This window comes from Pseudopipra pipra, chromosome 6, assembly GCF_036250125.1.
Source record: "Pseudopipra pipra isolate bDixPip1 chromosome 6, bDixPip1.hap1, whole genome shotgun sequence".
Taxonomy (NCBI): Eukaryota; Metazoa; Chordata; class Aves; order Passeriformes; family Pipridae; genus Pseudopipra; species Pseudopipra pipra.
The window spans coordinates 3,532,338-3,555,463 of NC_087554.1; the positions used below are offsets into that span (position 1 = coordinate 3,532,338).

General features: G+C 40.1%; 3 protein-coding genes across 8 annotated transcripts in view; 1 reads left to right on the forward strand and 2 right to left on the reverse strand.

Annotated features, from left to right (window-relative positions):
* Positions 1-2,186, reverse strand: part of WT1 (WT1 transcription factor) — an 88,346-nt gene extending 86,160 nt beyond the window's left edge. The window contains exon 1 of the mRNA XM_064657067.1: positions 1,294-2,186. The gene's annotated coding sequence lies outside the window, so the exon portion shown is untranslated. The remainder of the gene's footprint in view (positions 1-1,293) is intronic.
* A 115-nt stretch (positions 2,187-2,301) lies between these two features.
* Positions 2,302-18,939, forward strand: EIF3M (eukaryotic translation initiation factor 3 subunit M). Its single transcript, XM_064657068.1, has 11 exons — positions 2,302-2,433; positions 4,265-4,397; positions 5,813-5,951; positions 6,364-6,487; positions 7,477-7,571; positions 12,368-12,451; positions 13,796-13,895; positions 14,314-14,395; positions 17,495-17,638; positions 18,199-18,259; positions 18,687-18,939. The coding sequence occupies exons 1-11, from the start codon at positions 2,392-2,394 to the stop codon at positions 18,805-18,807; spliced, it is 1,125 nt and encodes a 374-aa protein (XP_064513138.1). The 5' UTR covers positions 2,302-2,391; the 3' UTR covers positions 18,808-18,939.
* Positions 18,454-23,126, reverse strand: part of CCDC73 (coiled-coil domain containing 73) — a 77,916-nt gene continuing 73,243 nt past the window's right edge. For all 6 annotated transcript variants that reach the window (XM_064657058.1, XM_064657062.1, XM_064657059.1 and 3 more), the window contains 2 exons: positions 22,808-22,941; positions 18,454-19,975 (listed from right to left, as the gene is read on the reverse strand). In XM_064657058.1, the coding sequence (XP_064513128.1) occupies positions 19,769-19,975; positions 22,808-22,941 (341 nt within the window). In that variant the 3' untranslated portion in view covers positions 18,454-19,768. The remainder of the gene's footprint in view (positions 19,976-22,807; positions 22,942-23,126) is intronic.

Sequence of the window (23,126 nt, forward strand, 5' to 3'; positions counted from 1 at the left end):
CAGCTTGAAGGCATGTAGGCATATTCCAGAATGTAAACTGGCGTTAGGAATGTACTTCGGCACCTGAAATGTCTCCTACAGATGTGTACAAATAAATTGTACTATGTATCTCTCTCCCTCCTAGGGTGCTGGATCCTGAATCACCTTTATTCTCACAGGACCATGTTAAGCAGTACTAGATGAAAGTCACCTGCACTTTAGAAATGCTCAAGCTCTCATTCTCTGAAAATCAGATCCCCTTCCAGATCAGATAAAGATGAGACCTATCTCTACATCTATCTGTAACTTCCAGAATGCTGACCTGTGAAATACAAAATACTTGTAAGTCTATCAATCAGACAGTATTAAAATATTCTGTTTTAAACCACTCTTAGTAAAGATAATTAATCAGTTACAGTAAGGATAATATTTTTAAAATACTGCCCAAAGTAGAATAAATTAATTAGGCAGGATTTGGATGATAGAAAAATTAAAAGTTGAACTATTATTCAAAAGTCACACAACCACACAGATGATCAAAACTAATTTGAGCCATGACATTTAATAAAGGCAGTGTGGGCCTTTATAAGGTTCAGTGTGCTCAGTGCTGTAGAAACTCAGAAGCAGGCATTACCCCTGCTCTGGTATTAGACTCAATAAAGAAGTTTAGTCATTATTTGGTCAGGTTTATATTTAAAAAAAAAAAAAGATGTTTGTGCACAGCAGTCTTACTAACTTAGGAAACGTAAGAAGCTTTTAAAAGACACTTTTATCTCTGCAAACTATGGTGGATATAATGATAATAAGGTGATGGGACTAAAAATTAATTCAGCCTTTATTGATAAAAGGTTGAAACTGCTAGTGCTTTCAGTATCTTCTACATATTTTATACAAAACCAGTATTAGAAACATTCCCCCAAATGTGTGAGGATCCAAAACAAAGACAGGCTATGGATAGAATCACACTCTGCGTGTCAGCGTTGATACAAACATGAAAAGGTCAGAGTACAGAGCCAAGAGATGCAGAGGCTGTCCTTTGCATATTCCCCCAAACCTCAGAGTGTGGCTTTTATATCCCTCAGAGTAGGGATTTTATATCCCTACAAATTGCCCGTCAACTCCACAGCAGAATTAATTCTTTTCAGCCTTTGCAGAAGGGGTGGAACTCCCACCCACCAGCCACTGGGATGAAGATTTTCATAGGGAATTTCCAGGACAACAAAAATACTTTTCAAGCACAGCAACTGTCTGCAGTGGAATCCTTTTAAATAGATACCTTGCGTTCATTATCAGTTGCTAGTTCTTTCTAGTTACCTTCCAATATATTGGCAAACCCCTCTGAAAACTCCAAGGCTGTCGTTGATACTCGATGAGTCTCTGAATTTCTAAATACAAACCACTGAGAACACCAAGTATTGTGCTTATGGCCCCTTTTTAGTTGTCTTTCCATATTTATATCTCAAATCTCACTGGTAAAACTGGGGCTGAGTGTTTCATTGACAGCAGAGCAGTCTCTCTTTGCTAAACAGAGGCAACACCAGGAAGGCACTGAGAGGTGTGACCAACAACCTGGAAGGAGGTGGCAGTGAGGTGGATGTCTGCCTCTTCTCCCAGGTAGCAGGGGGCAGGACAAGAGGAAACAGCCTCAAGTTGCACCAGGGCAGGTTTAGATTGGATATTATGAAACACTTCTTCACTGAAAGGGCGGCCAGGTACCGGAATGGGAAGTGGTGGAGTCACCATCACTGGAAGTGTCCAAAAAACACCTGCATGTGGTGCCTGGGGACACGGTTCAGAGGTAAACACGGCAGTGCTGGGTCACTGCTTGGTCATGGTGATCTTGGATCCGACCTCAGCGATTTTACAATTTTCTTTGTTTTCATTTTAGCCTTTGCAACACGGGGAAAGTCAACCTATGTTCGTGGGGGTCTTCCTGAGCCGAACGGGAAATTTCTTTAGGGAGAACACAGGTGGGACACACCGGCAACACCGAGCGGCGGCTCGCCACTTTTTAACTGCAAGTGCGAGCTCAGGGGCTGAGGCAAAGTAATGATCAGGGGACCGGCATCTGGTCCGACCGCCTTTCGCTCCCGACACGCCTAAACGAAGTCTTGTTATTCATCCCGTCCCAGGAAAAAACACTAGGAACGCACTTAAACTGCTAACGAGAGAAGGGGGGCAGTGGGTGCCGCGGCTGGGCCGCAGCAGCCCGAGGTTCAGACTCCGCCCGGGCACGGGGCAGGAGCAGGGGCAGGGCCGGGCCGGGCAGGGCCGTGGGATGGCGGTGGGACGGCGGTGGGACGGCGGTGGGATGGCGGCCCCGCCCGCTGGCGGCGGGAAGCGGAAGGGGAGCCGGGCGGGCGCGGCGGCGGAAGCTGATCCGCCTTTCCGGAGCGCGGCGTGCTCGGAGCCATGAGCGTCCCGGCCTTCATCGACATCACCGAGGAGGATCAGGTCAGCGCCCGCACCGCGGCAAAGGCTGGGCCGGGCCGGGGGGGCCGCGCCGGGCCGGGGGGCGGCGGCGGCGGCGGGAGCTGCCCCGCTGGGGCCGTGGGCACTCCGTGGGCTCCTCCGGGCTCTTCCCCACCGAGATCAAACGGGCGATTTAGAGACACTGAACGTAATTGCTGTGTTTGCTGCTCCCTCTTCAGTGCTCATCGTGTTGTTTTCAGCCCTCCCACCGCTGCTTTTTATTTAAGAGAAGACGGTTCGCGTATGGGCGTTACTTACGCGCCTTGGTGTTGCGGGATTCTCGGTGCTACGGGCGTGGGAACTGGGAGTTTTGTCTTTAGGCTGCTTCTTTGTTGTGACCTTGGAGTTTCGGGTTTGTTGATGCCAGTGTCTTTGAGGTGGTGTATATACACACAGCTGGAAGTCTGCAAGAAATGCACACACAGCCTTCATCCACTTTTCATAGAATCGTAGCCGGGTTGGAAGGGACCTCCGAGATCATCAAGTCCAACCCTTGATCCAACCCCGCTGCAGTTACTAGACTATGGCACTAAGTGCTACATCCAGTCTCTTTTTAAAAATCTCCAGGGATGGTGAATCCACCACTTCCCTGGGCAGCCCATTCCAATGTCTGACCACGCTCTCTGTAAAGAAATTCTTTCTAATATCTAACCTAAACCTCCCCTGGCACAGCTTGAGACCATGCTCTCTTGTCTTGCTGATAGTTGCCTGGGAAAAGAGACCAACCCCCACCTGGCTACAGCCTCCTTTCAGGGAGTTGTAGAGAGTGATGGGGTCTCCCCTGAGCCTCCTCTTCTCCAGGCTGAACAGCCCCAGCTCCCTCAGCCTCTCCTCATAATGGTACAGCTCTATCAGGTCGTTGATTTGAAACATCCTCGGTGCAGCAAAGGGTCCCAGAGCATTAATTTAGCTGTATTTGATGGTTCTGTAATGGTTTGGCTTTGAACTGGATGTAAATGACACTTGTCGTCATCACAGCAGCATCCTGGTCAGAGGTGCCCTGTGCCAAAGGTTGCGTGGCCTCACACAAAACAAACTGTTGTTTTTTAAGGGTTATGGTTTTGCTGCTGAAACTGTGGATTGTGAAGCTAATGCAAAGGCATGTCGCTGAGGAAAAGGTGTTTTCTTAGTGCAGGTTTAAATCCTAACAGTGTAAGGCAGGTTGTAGCATTATAAGCCCAGGTTGGAGGGGGCTCTGAGCAACCTGGTCTATTGGAAGGTTCCCTGTCCATGGCAGCGAGGTTGGAACAAGATGATCTTTAAGGCCCTTTCCAACACAAACCGTTCTGTGATAAATTGGAAGCTGTCTTTAAAGTTGTGTGAAGACTGTAAGTTCTGATCTCTCTAAAATTTATACCCTTTTTCTGGTTTATAACTCCCATTTCTGGTGAAGAAGCAACTAAGGGGTTTTACTGTTTAAAGTTTTCAAAGGGAGTAAAAGATAATAAAAATTCATAAGAAAGCATCTTTGTCACAAAAACTTACTAGGCCTGCTGTGCAGGAACCAGTTGTAAGTGACACCTTCACACTATAAGAAAGTCCAACAGTTGTGTGACCTATTCAGTCACTGACAAACCAGCTCTAGCAAGTGCTACAATCTGGCACCAAATTGGTCTGTGGGTTCTACCCTAAAGTGAAGGAAAGGGAGTGTTGTAGGGTACAGGGTGGCAGGGAGCAGTAAGAGGAAGTGTGAGTGAGTGCTGGGGGCAGAGGATTGGTTGCAGAACAAAAATCTGTATGAAATTTAATTACTTCGACCTTGCTGTTCACAAAACAACTGTTTTGTTTTGTATTGTCTTCCTTTTTTTTTAAGGCTGCAGAACTGCGAGCTTACCTGAAATCCAAAGGAGCAGAAATCTCTGAAGAAAACGCTGAAGGTGGACTCCATGTGGACTTGGCACAGATCATTGAAGTGTGTGATGTGTGCCTGAAAGAGGATGACAAAGGTTTGCCCCTTTGAGTCTTGTTGGTTTTGCTGAACATCACCACTAATGCTGTCAAACAGTAAGAGCTGGCAGGGTTTAGAAGTGTGTAGCATGTGTTAATACACAAGCCATATACCTTCATGAAACTGGAACTGCTTATTTCCATCGTTACCATGGAAAATTTGCATGTACTCGCTGCCCCTCCCTTCTCCAAACATCCAGAGCCCTTTGAAGAAAGTCAGAAATGGAGCTCGACTGGGCCTTGTATGCCTGAGGGCATAGCAAGGTTTATGTAAAACAGGGTTTTCTCTCTGGAAAAGAAAAAGTATTATAAAAGTAAGACTCACTGTCAAATAGTGGCTGTGATGCTGCAGATCAAGAAAAATTAAAGTAACAACAAAAATTAGGCCTGGATATCTGTAAATAGAAAGTTTAAGTCCTAAACATGAAATGATTATTATTGTCTGAAGCACTGTGATTTTCAGTAGTCAGTAACTCTTTGAGTTAGGGCTGTAGATCCTTAGAAACTGCTAATATTTTTTAATTACACTGATAATGCTGCAGTGGCCTTCAGTGATCTTACTGTGCTTGCTGTGCTCTGTACCAATATGCAAATTCCATCTAAAACTTTTACATGTGACAAATCAACTGCTAGTATGAATAATATGTGTTGTTTGAAAGAATGCTTGGTTCATCTAAGAAGGACAACTTGAGGTTATTTTTTATGTTGCTTTTTACTGTAGGCAAATGAGTAGGAAATACTGGAGCAGCTTATTGCTCTGCTTTTTGATGCTCACATATTTTGGGGAATAAGTATATTCCATGTGTAATGAATTTTGTTCTTATCCTTTGTATGACTGATATTTGGGCAGACTGAGAAGGAAACACAAGACCTGTCTGGCTCTGTTTGGGAAGGATGGAACACTACACTTAAAACAGGAGCCAGGGAGGATTTTGAATATGCTTCATTCTTCCTGTGGGCATTTTCCCTGTGGTCTGGGAATCCCTTCTGCTGGTGGAATGTTTTACTGTAGTTGAGCACTAGGTGTTAGTATTTTCACTGTAGAACTCTGGGCAGTTTTCTGGATGTGCAGGAGGAAGCCACTGTTTTTAAGACCAAAACCTGAAGCTCCTCTGATTTCTCTTATGTGTAAACAGAATTCAGAGCAAGAGTGATATCAAATACCACATTCGGTGTTGACCTTAGAGTGGTAATTCTTACATGGGGATGTGTTGGTCTAAGACCACTTGAGCCAAATCTCTGGTACATTCTAATGAATATCCAGGTTGGTTATCTTGGCATTTTCTCTCTTTTACAGTTCTTGTTGTTGGAAAATCATCATTCATAGCAGAAGTAACTCTCCAGCAGTAGGTACCTACTGATGATAAAACTGTTGCTTGCAGTTTTCAGCAGCTCTCTGTTTTGTTTTATGCAGATGTTGAGAGTGTGATGAACAGTGTAGTCTCTTTGCTTCTTATCCTGGAACCTGACAAACAAGAGGCACTGATTGAAAACCTGTGTGAGAAGTTAGTAAAATTTCGGGAAGGAGAGCGCCCATCTCTTAGACTGCAGCTGTAAGTATTGTACAGAGGAAAGTGGGACAAAGGAATGTGGGACAATGGCCCCTTGCAAAGCAATTGTGCCTCTAAAGAGGAAGGATTATCTTGTATATCTTTAGATCAAAGTGTGGGGTGTCTGTCTCTCTGTTGCAGGAAGCACTCTCTTTTTACCTTCTTTATCATAAAATAGAAGTACCAATAGATAGGTTTTTTTCCTTGGGTGTTAGAAGATTAAAATGCATGTTTTTCAGCTTCTTGGCTGAAAACAATTACAAAACTGGAAGCTGTTACAGTTCATCAGGATTGTAAGGTGCAGCCAGGTGTGCTTTGTCTGTACTAGCATGTATCTTAATGGGACCATTTACCTGCACTGCAGTGATGTTTTTTGAAACCTCTTTAACTCCGTTTTTCCTTGTCTGTGGTGTAGCCTGAGCAACCTCTTCCATGGCATGGACAAGAACACTCCTGTGAGGTACACAGTGTACTGCAGCCTTCTCAAAGTGGCCTCGTCCTGTGGTGCCATCCAGTACATTCCAACTGAACTAGATCAGGTAATTCATGTTAAGGCCTTTGAGTTGAGGCCTTAACTGTGTTGCACCTCACTGAACGTTAGTCAGAGCTGATACAGACTGTCTCTGTTACACACTGCCAGAGCCTAGTGATGTTGCCAGGAAGCTGATTAGGGAAATGCAACACCTCTCCTACGAGGAAAGAATGAGAGAATTGGGGTTGTTCAGCCCGGAGAAGAGAAGGCTCTGGGGTGCCCTTGTTGTGGCCTTCTACTTTAAAGAGGGCTTATTAAAAAGAGGGAGGGCGACTTTTGACGTGGGCAAATAGTGATAGGGCAAGGGGTAATGGTTTTAAACTAAAAGACGAGAGATTAAGATTTTAGATGTTAAGAATAAATTCTTGACTGTGAGGGTAGTGAAGCACTGAACAGGTTGCCCAGAAAAGCTGTGGATACCCCATCCCTGGCAGTGTTCCAAGGCCAGGCTGGATGGGGCTCTGAGCAACGTAATCTAGTGCGTGGCATTCCTGCCCATGGCAGGGGTTTGAAATTAGATGATCTTCCAGGTTCCTTCCAACCCAAACCATTCTATGATTCTAAATAAGAAACACAGAATACAGAATTTGTCTTTTAAAGGCCTGGCTACAGAATTGAAGTGAAGTTGCTATTTATTCCTCATTTCTGGTGCTGATCGTAGTTAGGTGTGTCTGTTTGATTCCTGTGATAGAAATCACACTGAGGAGCTTTGATCAGGAGTGAGCAGTCAAGTTCTCGTCTCTTGCTTTGGAATCAACATGTATGAGAATCACTCATCTTTATTTGGGAAGTAACATGGAGAGCACAGACTTTTGGCCTCTCACAGGAAAACTTCCAGAGTTTTCTCTGGAGAGCCTGAGACTCAGAGGACCTAAAAGAGAAATCCCTATGCATGAAACTTTACAATCCTTTTCTAGTGGAGAGAAAATGAAAAATATTAACAGTGTTATTTTAGTCTTTACCCCAATGCTTCTCTTTCATTTGTATTCTGCCTAGGTCCGAAAATGGATTTCTGACTGGAATCTGGCCACAGAGAAAAAGCATACTCTGCTGAGACTGCTCTATGATGTCCTAGTAGACTGCAAGAAAAGGTATAAAAGACAAGTCATAGATACTAGATAACTGTGTATTATAAGTTGATGTACTATAGGTGATCTATAAGGAAAGTGTTTCTCACACCACTTTTAAAATTAACCTTTACTGATAATTCAGTCCAAATATACTCGGGTGGGGTTTTTTTGGTGTTTTTAAGCAGTCTTATATTAAACCAGTATTCCCAAGAAAATTAAAGTTAGTGGGGAATTAGCTGCAAACTACAGACTCACAAAATAACACTATTCCTTTCTGTAAATACTAATCTTAGAGCATTGTAGCATAATGCCAAGTTTATTATTTAATTGCACTTCTGACATTTTAGTGCATGGTAGTGCTATCTCTTACTTAATGATGTGGGGAGGCTTATCAATCACAGCAAACAGAATCAGTCTTTTTAAGTAAACATTACCTTTAGGACAGAGCTTTCCACTAGTCATGGAAATTAATGTCCACAGAATACCTGCTTGGCCATTTTGAATTATTATCCTGGATCATCTTTGATCTAACAAACTTGGCAGACCACTGTCTTCTGGCATGTAAAGTAATCCTGTGTGTGTCGTGCCTGTAAATTAATGCAAGCCTTAAGTGAGGGCTGTCATCAGTTTATCTTACAGATGTGATAAGTGTATTGACTGCTTTGGCCAGGGCTGCACACATGGGCTGGGATCCAGTAGTGTCAGCATGTAGTTCCACAAAAGTTGGAGCCTATCTAAACTGTCCCTGTAGTTTGGGATGGGGATGTGGTGTGTGTGTTGCTTCCCCCTGCCCTTCCCTTTCAGTCTGTTTTCTGAGTTACTTTTCTAGGTTTTTTCGATGTTTGTAGCGAGGCAGCACCAGGACCTCTCCACTGCTGGCTCACATTGGTACCAGAACTGGGCTTGCATTTCCTACATTTGCATAACCTTGTGCTGCTGCAGAAGGAAGGGGTTCTGTCCTGTCCTTCTGTTCCTGCCTGTCCCCTCCTGCTGCCAGTACCTGTGTTTGTGCTGGTGTAGCATCTGTGTGACTGCACAGTGGGTTGGGCTGGGGACATGACCTTGCTAGGGGTTAGAAAAGGCAAGTGTGAAGCTGTCACAGGTGGAGAAGAGTTCCTTCTGTCAGACAAGTTGGCTTATTCTGGCCTGCTGAAATTAGCCTGGAAATGCTGCATCAGCACAGCAGGATCATCTTTAACTAACCTCAGTTTAGGGGTGATTAATCCTCACGGAGTAGTTACACTGTCAGCTGCATTACTGTGAATTCCTGTTGGTAACATTAAAATGCTCTTGTGTGGATAGAACCGTATGGCAGATCTCAGATGGCCAAAATAAACTCAGAAATGTTAATCACAGATCTCAGCCACGGCTTGGTGCTTACTTTGTTTCAGAAATATTACACTGATAATGCTCCTACTCTTTTAAAAATTTCTCATTCTGTTGATTTATTGTGAGGTTTTAACTAGTTTAACTCCCATAACCAAGAGCTAACTATGTTTAGCTAGTGTTGCTGTCAAATCAGTGGATTAAACTTCTAGGTTTTGTTTCCACTGCTGCCTTGTAACCTTGCTACTAAATGGTTTTTGCTCACCAATCATAGGTGATATTTTTAAGTTAGGCATTAAAACCTTCCCCAAACCCTGTAAGACATTACTCCCTCACTCCATGTCCTTACCATCAGTTGCAGCAAGCTGTGCACTGAACAGAGCAGTGTTTCAGAGCGCTTGCTCTTCTCTCCAGAAAAGAAAACAAGAAGTGACCCTGGCACCTTTGACCTGGTTCACTCTCTTGGATCAGTGGGCAGTGTTTGCAATAGTATGGGAAACTCACAGCAGCATTCCAGCTGTAGCACTGAGGAATGTTGCTCTATCTAGCGGTATGGGAAGATAAGTGGGAACTGAAAAATAAGAAATAAAAATCATGTCTCAGTTATCACGTTGATTTTATAATCAAGGGAAAATAACGGCGTTATTGAATACAAATGAATTTTTTTGTTTGTTTATGTTTAAACTTTGCTCAGTATGGCAAAGAGACGGTTTTTCATAGCTGATAAACTGTCTCCCAGTGGATAAGTTGGTAGTTTATAGATGGGTAGCTCCTGAATGCAGATGTTATGTGTGGTATCCCTCTTCCTGTGGTGTCAGGTGAAAGCTTGTTGTATCAAATCTTTTCCAGCCAGCCTGATGCAGCTTCCAGCTGGTCTCTGCCTTTGACCTGGCAGGATTCAGAGCAGCATTAGTCCTGCCCAAGTTAAATTCAAACAGGTCTGGCAAGTCTGGTTATTCATACCTGTAGCAAAAAGCTCAGCATGTCAGGCACCTGCAAAGTAATTGTTTCATTTAATTTTAGTTCCATTTAATATCAGGTAATGTAGTGGGACTCCCAACATCCTACTACGTCTCTGAATGTTTTGTTGTGGGTTTTTTTTCCTTCCTTTTCTCTCCCATCACTCTTTAATTCTCACTGGCTTTTTGTCAGTTTATGCATCTAGATGGCAAGGGGAGCCAAGAGCACTTTTGTAAATGCTAGAAAAAATGTTCACATTTGCATGTTAGGTGAAACATATTTAGCAATGAGCTTTTAGTAAAATAGTGATCTGTATTAGTCCTTATTTATGGTAGTAACCTGAGACTGAATAGAATGAGTAAGACTAAAGGCCTGCCATATTTGCTGAGGCTCACAAAAATTTAGCACAGGAAGTTTGGGAGTGATTGTCTTGTAGCCTTCTGATGTTTCCTAGAGATACAAGTGAAAGACTCCACTGCTTCCCCACTTCAAAAAAAAAGAAGGAGGGGGTGTTGCAAATACTATTTGAAATTAGTTAAGTGATAGTTTTCAATTTTTGCTCCTAAGGGGAAGATTAGGAGAGGAAAAGCTCCAGAAAACTGTAATATAGGTCTGAAGTGTACTAGAACAACTACTGGAAGCTTCTGTTAAATAAAGAGTTGTGTATTGTTAGGTTGAATAGCACATGAGCTGAGATTCTTTGTTTAAATGTCTATACCATGTCTGTATTAAACTAGTCCTTTCTCTCCACTGGAACATCTAGTGCTGATTTCACCAGTGCTAAAATCATAGTCTGTCATAGACTACTTATATGTAAATGCTTCTCTCATATGTAAAGCTGTCTAAGTGATTTTTTTTTTCACTGATATAGAGCTGTCAATTCCTCTACATAGTACTGGTTGCCGTGACAAAACATAAGCTGACCTCTTGCTGGAGTTTTAAAACAAATATTTCATTCAAGCTTACATCCCTGAACGTGGTTCTGGAATGTTCTGGGACCTATAGAAAATTCCCCTGCCTTGGGCACAAACTGTCATCATTCAGTGGACATTCAGATTTTATAGTGCTCATGATGTGTTAATATTTGTAGTGCACATCTCTGAGATCTGGTAAATTCTCTAAGAGAACAAACCTCTCCCTAGAGAGTGGTTGTCAGACATTAGTATGGTGAGATTTGAAATAAATACCCATATAAAGATAGTGTTATTGTACTGCAGAAACCATTCAGACCTGTGCTGCTGTATTGGTTAAACCTCTGTCACAGCACAGAACATATTGGGTGTGTTGTGTTTTTGTGCTCCTTCCCTGTGCAGTTTATGCCATTAACTTAAGTAATTAAAGTGAATTGAAAAACTTTAGTCTTGCAGTTTGTTTGTTTTAAGGAAAATTGTCTATGCTTTTAGACCACGTAGGAAAAATTTGCTGTGTCTGCAAATGAGCTACTTTGAGGGGAAGAGCTTCACTTTACACTGCAACTCTGGAGAGTAGTATCCAGCCTTCCCCCACTGAGAAAGTACCTCTTAGGAGGGCAGTCACCAGTGTGTCTGTGCATGGAGACTTCTGCAAAGCACATGCTCACAGTACTGAGTGCTCTCACGTGGAGTTTTGATCGTATCCACATCCACACCCTGTCTTGTTCAAAGGAGGTAGTGACACGGCATCAGCAAAACCTGTTCTCTGTAAGAAGAACTGACACAGCCTTCTACTGTAAGAGTTAACAAGAATTCCATGAGAAATAGGATGTAGCTCTGTGTGTGTATACACACAGCACGTAGATTGTGTACGTTTTTTGCTGAAAATTTTGTAAAAAGCATCAGCAATTGCTGACCTCGTTAGTGGTAAATAAATCAAACTCTGTTAAATGACACTGTAACGGTCTCAGAGCTGGTTTGCAGTAACACTGATGTTGTTTACCAAATAATCTGGGTAGACAAGGCTGAGAATGAGTTGTTTTTCCAAAGTCAGTCTGTCAGAGCAGTGTTGGAAGCTGTTTGCTTCCCAGCAGCCTGAACCAGTTTAATTGCTGGCTGTGTAATTGTGTCAGTAAAATGAGCAGCTCCACTCTGAATACTTGAAGAGAGATTCTGTGAAAGAAGAAAGCAGCTCTTATACAGTCATTTTCCTGACCATAAATATTCCTTAAGATGTGCCATTTTACATTTGAAATAAACTTTGCAGCGCTACTTATTCTGCAATGATTAAATCCAGATGTGCATAAGAGGAGCATTCTAGTGAACCATATAAAGCTGTTCCTAGCTCAGAAAGCTTTTTCCATAACCAGCAGCTAATTTATCAATTTAAGAGAATGAAATGAAGGGTGAAGATAAACATTTTGTAGAACAAGAATTGAAAAGAATACATCTAGTTAATTTGTTCTCTTCACTAGAATCAAAATGAATCATCTACATCTTTTTCAAGTGTAATTTAATTTGACCTATAACATCATAATGGAATTATTTAAATATTTGAGTGTCTCGTTTGAACTATTTTTTCAGCAATCTTGAGGTAACTTTATTTTTTTTTTCCTATAGTGACACTGCAGCAAAAGTAATGGTGGAGCTACTGGGAAGTTACACAGAGGACAATGCTTCCCAGGCTAGAGTTGATGCTCACAGGTAATACTGACCTCCCCAGTTTCCTTAAAAGTAGTTTTTTCTCAACTGACAAACTATTTTGATTGCCTGAATGGCCTGGCAGGCAAAGGCCCTGCCTCAGCCTCTGTTCTGTAGCACTGCTGACTCAATCAAGAGTTAACCTGTGCAGTCTGCAGAGGTGTGGTGGTTTGTGGGCAGAGCCAGGTTTACTGCAGTGTGCAAGTGTACAGGAGCATTTCTGGTCACTGCTGAGAGAGATCAGCCTTGGGTAAGGACTTTGTTTACATCAACTGTGCAATCAAAGTTTGAACTGGTATCCTTTATTTCAGATTTTTTGCTTACTGCATGTTTTATTATCTAAACTTGAGTTTTCTTTTCAAATAGAACTTTCTGTTGGAAAGACATTCTTGCTCTCTTCTCTATGGGCAAGTATGAAGGATGTGAACTGCACAGAAATAAACTTACTTGTTGGACAAGCTGTACTAAATTGATTCAGAACTGTAATTTCCCTGCTGGCTAAAATGAGTAAAAGCTTGTATTTTGATGTTCTATCAGTCATGATTTTCCTTAGAGATTAGTTTTTTAATAAGTTGTGTAGCTCTGCCAGGTATGTACAGCCAGTAGTTCTCAAGGGAGTTGTTTATCCTTAACCATGGAGGAAAATCAGGATGAATCCTTTTGAAAATTTGAGTGTCTGTGCATAAGTGAGAACTTCACTGGGTCCCCTGCAGTGACCTGGGGCTGTCCCATCTGAAGGGACACGTGTGCCCAGAGCTGGTGTCGTGCTGTGTCCAGGCAGAGCGTGGCTTCTCCTTGGGTCCTCCTGATGTTCCATGTGTGGAAGGGCTGTGGGTTGGGCCATCAGGAGTGGAGCACCAAGGCCTCTGATGTGCTGCTGACAAAAGCTTTCATCTGGCATCCTAGAAACACACAGGGCTGTTTGTAGGCTGGAGCTGCAACTAATAAATCATAGGCCTTGCACTGTTTGGTGTTGGGGTCACATATTCAAGTATAATTAATCTTCCTAAACAACTTAATTCTATGAAATTTTTGGAGGATGGTAAAAATGCCTCTAGGAATGAAGGCTGGGCTGGAAATAAATGCATAGATGGAAGCCGTAGGGTGAATCTGTGGTGTTACCACCTGGCACATTTCATTTGTGGGCAAATTACTTAATGCTTTCTGTTCCTTGCTTTTTTCCATCTATAAAAAGAAGATTAAAATTGGAATGTGACATGTCTTATATTTAAGACCAGTTGAAAACCCTTGGGTGTTTCCTAGAAAGCAAGGAACAACAAATTGAATTGCACTTAGTCATAAAAATATGTATTGCTGTAAAAGTAACCATTTTCCTTTTCTAATTAGATGTATTGTACGAGCATTGAAGGATCCAAATACCTTTCTCTTTGATCATCTTCTTGCCTTAAAACCAGTCAAATTTTTGGAAGGGGAACTCATTCACGATGTAAGTAACTTTGTTTTTAGCAAGATGGTTTTATACCTGTAGAGTGCTTTGTTTTATTAGTGTCTTTCGAAATCCATTGGGATAGTTATATCTTTGTCAGTAATCCTGAGCTGCCATGTGCTATTTCTTTTAATGTCTTCAGAACTGAAAATTGCATGTGAATGTTTCCTTTCAAAGTTTCAGAAACTCATTTACAAGTCCTGCCCTCACATGAGTTCTGTACAAAATCTGCCTTTCAAGTCTGAGAAAAGGAACTAAGCTCAGTACAGATTGTCCACAGCTATTGGAGACAGAATTTTAGCTCCAGACAGTTTATTCTTGTGTTCAATTACCAGTAGTTTATATCTGTCCAGCCTGTAGGGAGGGAAACTAAGATAAATATTTAAACTGTTCTTCTATTTTGTTTTCCATCTTCTAGCTTTTGACAATTTTTGTAAGTGCTAAACTAGCATCCTATGTCAAGTTTTATCAGAACAACAAAGACTTCATTGACTCCCTTGGTAAGTTTTCAGATCATTACATTTCTGACTATTTATGTGGCTTAAGATATGGAAGTCACAGAGTGCTTCACTTTGAGCCCATCTATTGAAGCCAAGGAAATGTAATAGGAGTTTGTAAGAATGGATTAGAGTTTGTAGACTGTAATCTCTGCTAGATCATAATTGAACCATCTAACTGTGGTTTGTTCTACTAAACCAAGCTGGTTTATGGGTTTGGAAGAGAACTGTGCTTCTACCCACTGTTTTTTCTCTTAAAGCTTTCAGGAGGGGAGTTTTAGTGCATTCATACTCTGGGCTAGGATTGAGATCACAACATTATTGAGTAAACCACCAGCTTGTTCTATTTTTTTTTTTATGATGAATAACTTTATATAACAGCAAATACTTCTGCTGAACAGTGAGCTAAAACATGCAAACTGTGTGTGTGTGTGTGTCTGCATGTGCTGATGCATTAGACCTGGCAAGCCACAGTCTGTCCCAGTTAATTTGTTTCATCACATGAAGCAATGTGATGGAATGTTAATGTCAGCACCCTCTTTATTTACACACTGTGGAAAAAAGGAGTAGTAATTAACACTTTGACACTCCCCCGTTGATGTGTAATTGACTGTTTCAAAGGAGCACTGGTTCATAAGCTATTGCATGCATTAAAATTACGTTTTTTATATTCCAGCTTTTTAGGACAGGGGTCAGTGACAATGCAGAAATTGCTCAATGATGCAGATTTTTTTATTACTGCATTAAGGTTTTGACATATTGGTAATGAATAAATGTTTCCATAAAAATACGATTTTTTTTTTATAATTTTGATTTTGAAATGACACTTGAGCATTGGCTGAATGCATTTGAGGAAAGGCATAGTTTTGATAAAACAGAGTTTACTGCAGCCTTTTAACACATGCATTATTTTGTTTAATGGAGTGTGATACAATTTTGAGAATAATTACCCTCCAAGGCTTAAAATGGTGGTACTTTGGGGATTAAAATGATGGAAATATCAGTGAGATTTTTGGTGGATAAAATTAGCAGCAAGTTTTTGGTAGCTTGTAAATATGTATATAGGGTTAGTGTACTTTCTGTCACATGTACTTAAACATTAGTTGTGCAGACATCTTATGCTTTTTCTCTCTCAGGGGAAAGCAGGTTTTATATTGTAATTATTTTTGTGTATTGAGATGGCTTATCTGTTAGTTATTTGTCCACAGAAGTATTTGCTGAATGTTACACTAACATTTGAATAAATTTATGGAAGATTAACTACAGACATATGTAGCATTAATTGTATCATACACAACAGTCATGATTTCTTTTGCTTTGCCTCCCTGTTTATGTTTCCCTCTGTGAATTCATGGTGTGTGAACTCTAAATATATCTGCGACTCACAGAATCTTAGTAAAATCCTTAAATATCTGTGTAACTGTTTTGAAAGACAGTCTTGTCTTCCACTTGCCTTGATTTCTTACCTGCTTTATATGGTGTACTCAGAAATTCTGTGTGTCTTTGAGCAGTGGACAGGCAGAGACTCGGGGGCAGCACAGATGGTACTGCTGGGAACTGAGCGGTTCAGCCAAGCCTTTGAAAAACAAGGGCAGTTTGGTGGGCACAACAACGCACTTATTAGACGAGGCATTCAAAAACAATCTGGTCCCGAATTTTTAACCATGCCTTACAGATTTTTTTCTTTCTTTTAAATTACTTGCCAAGATACCAGGCTTTAAAATAAAGGGTATTTAATGATAGGATTTCAGTGGTGTAGTTGTAACCTTTCCTGGATCAGGACCAGTTACAACTGGCCCACAAAAGCCCTGCAAGCAAAGGCTCCTACAGGTGGCATCAGTTTGTTACAATTTGTTGTTTTATTAATGCTGACAACTTGGGCCAGCAGTAGCATTATCTGTGTCAACTGAATCGCCCTAACATGGCCACAGTTAATCTGGTATTATCAGCAGTCTTTTTCGGAAAGTTAATCAGCATCTCATTTGCATTTGTTAATTAGGGTTAATGTGTGCTAATTGATTTTTTGATGCTTGTAGAGTTCCATTAAACCCAGTTAGGTATAGTTGCTGGTGCTCCTCGTTCGTATGAATTATGGTGATTTTTGTTGAATCGTTGCCAAACAGGGAACCTGCATCATAATTACAGCTAATTAACACAACATGATGCCCTGCACTAATGTGCTTTCCTGTTAGTGCATGGGTGTTATAAATTCCAAACTTAAATATTTACTGAAGCAATGTGGATGTTTATAAGGTCATTCTGGAACATAATGAGTGACACTCATTTTAAAGAAGCTTCCACAGAGTCTTAGTTGGTACCTCATGGAACTCAGGATTAAGAAATGCCTTGTTTCATCTCAATGTCTTTTGGCCGACTTGGACTTTTTTCCAAGAAAATGGTCTCTGATTTAGATGTGCAAGCCCTTGGCTCAATTCCTTGTGTTGCCATTCATGCAACATCATGTAAAAGATGTACCCTGACTTCAGTATCTGTTCTGCTGGTTTTGGAGAGCACTTTCCTTTGCCACAGTGGATGCTGTAAGCACATATGGGGCTCGTGATGTTGGCTTTGCTGTGGTACAGAGAGTTAATTCAGTACCAAAACACATTCTTCTGGCACCACAATGTTATGTTCCTAAACCATTACTGTGAGAGGTTTATTTTCCAGAAACTACATGAGAGTGAGTGGTGAGGCTGAAGGAAGGTTTTGACATTACCAGCCATGTACTCTCCATTTGTTGTTGCATTGTTGTTCTTCCAGGTGATGCAACTGAAAAATTCACTTGCATGCTCACCACCTAAAATTCTCTTAAGGTGATGTTTTTACTGCTCAAAAAACCCCCTATGTGCTTCACTTTTGTAGATAACACTTTTTTACTGAAAATGACTGAGTCTTGATGAATTCACAACTAAAACAGCTATTTTAGCAAAAGACAGGAAAACGCAGGATTTGATATTTTACCTCAAAAACCCTGTTGATAAGGAAAGGTGGAATATTTATTGATATGAAATAAATTATTGGAAGTTTTATAGTAAAAATAGCATGGAAAGCAAATTATTGATATGAACTACAATTAATTAAACTATCAACACTTTTACTCAGGCTTGTTGCACGAACACAATATGGCAAAAATGAGGCTACTTACTTTCATGGGGATGGCTGTAGAGAATAAAGAAATCTCTTTTGACACAATGCAACAGGAACTTCAGATCGGAGCTGATGATGTCGAAGCGTTCGTTATCGACGGTAAGAACTGCAGTACCACCCTTCACACACTGCTCAGGCACAACACCTCTTAGAGTCTCCTAAGCTAATGTGAAATATTCAGAAAAAATATTAATTTTTCTGTCTTTTTTACATGATATTGCTGCACAGCTTCGTGCTTAAAGACATGCCTAGCTGCTGCTGGGTCTTAAACAGTGTTTTTCTTCTCGGTGACGGGAACCGCATCTCATGTGATTCTTTACAGAACTAATAAATTGTTTGCAGGTTTAATTTGTCATCTGGTTTTGTTTGCTGTCATTAAAACAGGATGTGTTTGTAGGGGAGAGAAGTTCATAAAAACTGTACAGGATATTGCTTTAATAGACTGGCACAAAACAATAGGATTCGTGCGTGACCTTCATCTTGTTACATCATTTTGCTTTTCTGCCCTGCTAGGCTGTTAAAACCAACAGTAAAACATATTAAGGGAACTGCCATGTTCTTATGTTTGTATTGATCTAATTTTGAACAGTCTTTTATGACGTTTAATACCTTTGCACTATCATGAAAACGTTTCTTAAAACAGCACTGGTTTTTTGCAGCTGTAAAGACAAAGATGGTGTACTGCAAAATAGATCAGACACAGAGGAAAGTAGTTGTCAGGTAAGACTTAATTCTTCACAGCATTTTGCAGAACTTAGTATGTTCTAATTATTTCACTTACATTTGTAGAATATTTTAACTAGGAGCCAGGTATTGTTCCTATCAATTGCTGGTAGTTAAATAGTTGCTATTTATCATAATTTTATTAAAGCTCACACTGAATGTGATTAGCTTATTTAATGAAAGAGTCCTACTTTCCAGCACATTTCATTTAATGACCTAATAGTGACAAGAATACTAATGACTGTTGTTGCTTTAAATATTTGGGAAGGCTACAGAATTCTCTTAACTGGTAAAGGGAAGCCTTTTCTGTAGAGAAAATAAAAATTTTCCCATTTGCTTGTGAGAGTGAAGTAATGCTGTAAAAGAATTATGAGGTGAGTGTGACATCTTGTAATCATCTTCCAATTTTGTTTTACTTCTCTAGTCACAGCACACATCGGACTTTTGGAAAGCAGCAGTGGCAGCAATTGTATGACACTCTAAACACCTGGAAACAAAATCTGAATCAAGTGAAAAACAGTCTCCTCAGTCTCTCAGACACCTAAGAATTTTTTTTGACCTAGTAATATCAGTATAGAGGAATTTTATTCAAAACTTTGACAATTTGTGAAATGTTTCTAAAAAATGTATGCAATTGGTTTAAACAAGCTAAATATTTTAAATTGCAACACAAAAAGGCAATAAAACTACCATGGGAAAATATCTTCTGTTGATTTTCTTACATAATTAGCAGCAACAAACTGGCAATATTGGTTCTTTTGTTCATGTTTAGGTTTACAGTATGAGGATCTTTCTTTGCAAGAGTCGTGGGAAGGAAGGGAGGGAGGTCCAAAAAATGTAGTGCAAGTAATTGTAAAGTAAGAGAAAATTTCCCTTCCAAGGGAGGAGAAACCCACTACAGTGACCCAGTTAGAAGTGAAGCTTTATGAAGCCAGATCTGCTGCCTTATCTCTGTAATCATACCTGGTGCTTCAGTGTTGAAAGAAACCTTATTGATACAGAATCTACTAGGACAGATATGCTTAAATAATTTGGCAGTAAAGGTAAGCAGAAGAGTTTTCTGTTCTTCTGCCACTCAGAACTGCTGGAATTAGTTGTAAGTGTAGAAACCACTGTATTCTGAAACAGTTGAATGTGATCTTGCTTGAAAACTGAGCAGTCTGGCAGAGAAAATGTATTGAACTATTTCAGCCAAAACTTCTGCTCAACAGGAAAAGGGTACAGTTAAGCAGTCATTTAATTTTACTTAACATATATTAAAACATTAACTTAGGAACTTTTTAACTTTGGGCAAAGCCAATAGTAACTTGAATTTGATTGCAGAAACAGAACTAACATAATTAGTAGGAACTGTATCAATTTTTGAACAAAAGAAATGTTTATATGCTGTATTAAACGTGAAAGTACACATATATACCATATTCTATAGGAATACCTCTACAAATGTGGTTTAGGTAAGTGATCTGGCTATGCCTAAAAGACATGCTTATCTCCTGACACTCATTTTCACTGGCCTTCTTCATATTTTCGTTTTCTTGCTGAATGAAGTATCTCCAAATTCAGGAATTTCTCAGTCTCTATTTGGTTTTGTACAATGGAGTTCTGAAGAGCAGAGCTGTCCTCATCTCTGGGTGCTTTTTCACTTCTTGCTGGAGTTACAGTCACGGGAGAAGACTTCTGCTTCTGCTGTAAAGCAGTAAATCCTTCTTTCACCTGACAGAATACAAAAGTAGCGGTTGATAATCCAGTGAAATTCAGGTGCAAAGTGTTTAGATCATTGAATTTTGTTAAGCACTAAGCAAGCAAGGAAACGTGAACAGGACAATAAATCAGTTGGGAAAAAAAAATTAATTTGAAGTGTTTGCTTCATATTTAATTTAGAAAACTTGATAATGACAAATACACTTTTATGAACCAAACCTTAACGTAAGACTTAGTACAGGAGTATGATCTAAAAAAGGACAACCTTGTATTAGAATGCAGATTAGCAAAATAAATAGCTTAATTAAAGAGTTTAATGTTGCAATTGACATTTCTATGGCTATGCAAGCATTTGATTAACAAAACCCAAAACCATGAGGTTTATAGTGTTAACTCCCTCTCTGCTTCGCTGTATAGATTAGAAAGCAAAAATCATTAATGCAAGGTCTGTAATAGGTTGGCTTTTTATGTTAAAGATCTTTTTGTTCCTTTAATAGTTTTAATTACTGTTTGATAGATACTTCATATCTATGCAAATCAAAGACAGATGGCAACACAGTAGGGAAACAAGTTTTTTGCTCAATGAGCAAAAAAACTTGCGTTTGAACGATGAGTTCTCCACTTGCAGTCTGAGACCCTCTGGCTCTCGTGGAGGCCAACACAGCACCAGCCACCTGCTTTATTTTAGCACATGAATTTTATGCTAAAACCTTCCTTCCCCCAGTGCACAAGCATCTCTGAAAGTTTGAAATGTGAACAATAGAATTCATGCAAATTGTTGGCTTGGCCTGTTGCATTTGTAACAGTGTTAGTGCCATGCAGCTGAAGGTACTGATACTTCAGGTCAATAATGACTGTCCATAATGACTCCATTTCCATGAGGAAGCAACTTCTTCATTGGAGCACTAGAATTTTCCTAAGGCCTCAGCAAGAAATAAATCATATTTCATTGCAAGCCACTAGTCAAAATCTCTATGGAATACCATGTGGGGCTGAACCTGGTCTGATAATCCAAGGTCATTTTGGTCTTCCACATGTGGAAGTGAAATTTTCTAGTGATATACAGCCATGCCACGTTACTTGGATTTTACTGAAGACAAGTGTTTGGACCTCTTTGGACAAGTAATTGCAGTTAGGTCACACGCACACACACATATAATATATATATATATAATTTTAATATAGTTCTGTGACGGTGGGTTTAGAATAAAAACATAATCTCAGCTGTCAAAACCAAAAGGCCTCAGCATTTTCATAATAAAATACAAATAAAATGTGTCTTAGTGCCAGCACTAATATGGCAACATATGGGACACGTGTAAAAGCCATTCATTGCTGAACAGTGATTGCACGTTGAGGGATTTGTGTTTAAACTGAGCTGAGGATGCTTATTCTTACCTTGGTATTTAGGCAAGGACAGACCAATGTTTAAAACAGTTCTTAATATTTTTACTAGAATTTTGAGTGCACCTGTAGCATTTCTTTATAGCTTTTATCCCTTTTCAGAGTACTGTGCTGTGGTTGAATGAGATTACCCAAACTGTAGAAGGCTTAAGTCTGCTCTAATTACAATCATACATATTAGTCAAAACAAACTGCTCAGCCCATTTTTAATCTCCCAGCAGCTTTTTCATCTCCGTCACGAAAATGATGGATTTGAGGACAGAAGGTACTAGAATGACACCAACAGAGAAGGGAGGGAGTGGCCTGCAATATCCCAGCCTGAGATTTCATAGATTAAGTATTTGGAAAATACTCTGTTCTTGTCCATCTCCACTTCTACTTAGCTGCTGGATAAGGAGCTTTAGTTTGGAGGTGACAAAGCAGACATAACCACAATCAGATAGTGAAATACAGCTTTGCTTCAGCTGTAGGTTATGTAGTGTAGTTCACTCAGTAAAATAAAAGAGACACAGTAAATACCACCACCATGGTGAAAAATCCACCCCAGTGTCATTCACAAATAGAGTCAGACTAGGAAAGGTGAGTAATTTAAAACAGTCTTCCAAATTTTAGGGGAATGTGAACGTTGATGGCATTGAGCTGATTGAGTCTTCAGAAGTCAGGCAATGTTGTCACTGAAAACACTGTACACCCTGACCTCAGACCTCAGCCAGAGACAGCCTTAACTACCTGAGAAATAGCTCTAGAACCTCTTCTAAAAAGAAAGGTCAACTGCAGCTGTAAATAATTGTATCACTTTTGAATAATATGTTTAGCATTAGGTCAAATTCTCATACAGCAGTTACAGCTGTTCAAGCTCCAGTCTAACACAGATCTGAAAATGCCCTTGCTAGTGCCATCCTGGATGAAGTTGTCTTACAGGGAAACAACAGGCTTCTATTTAATTTTCCGCTTTTACACATTTGTGTAATGTCATCCTACTAAATAGTAAGAAGTAACTAAATAGGACATCCCAGAACTGCAGCATAAGACAGGCTCTAATTCATAGATGTGCTGAATTTTTGTTCTTTTACATATTCTTTTAAATAACATAGTCTTATCAAGTAATAAATGAAACAATGTTTTTATACTTTTGCATTATACTATTTTTTTTTTAGCCCCTACTTTTACTGTAGGTGATGATTTTTATTAGGGTCCACAATGAACTACCCTCTTCCTCCCCTCCCAAACAGACTGGTTAGCATCTGTTTGATTCATATGCTGTGACTTTTCCCTGCTGCTTTCTATCAACCTTAATTGTGAAAAATGGTGTCTTGTTGCCCTTCTGATATTATTTTGGAGATTGACTCAGCCTTAAAGTATCCAGATGGGTACAGTTGTACAAATATCTGTGGAATTAGCTCACTGAGGTCTGGTCTGCAATATTTTTAATTGACTTACATGTTCTGTGGGAAAAGAGGAATCATAAAAAGTCTTTGCTATAGCATTCCATTCTTCACTAGGGTCTCCCTGGGGGTCTTGGTGGATATTAGAGGTATTCAAAGTGTTGGTAGCTCTGTTAGAACTGGTAGAACCTGATTGACAAAAAGGAAATGGTAACAACTGCAATTTAGTCTCCAGGCACTAATTGTAAAGTAACTAAACTGGTTTACCTCTGATCTTAAAATATCAAATATTTTTGGTTTAAATCACTGGATCTCTGTTGTAGGCTTTTCTCCTTCATTTTTTTTTTCTTTCACATACTTCTGCATCTCTTTTT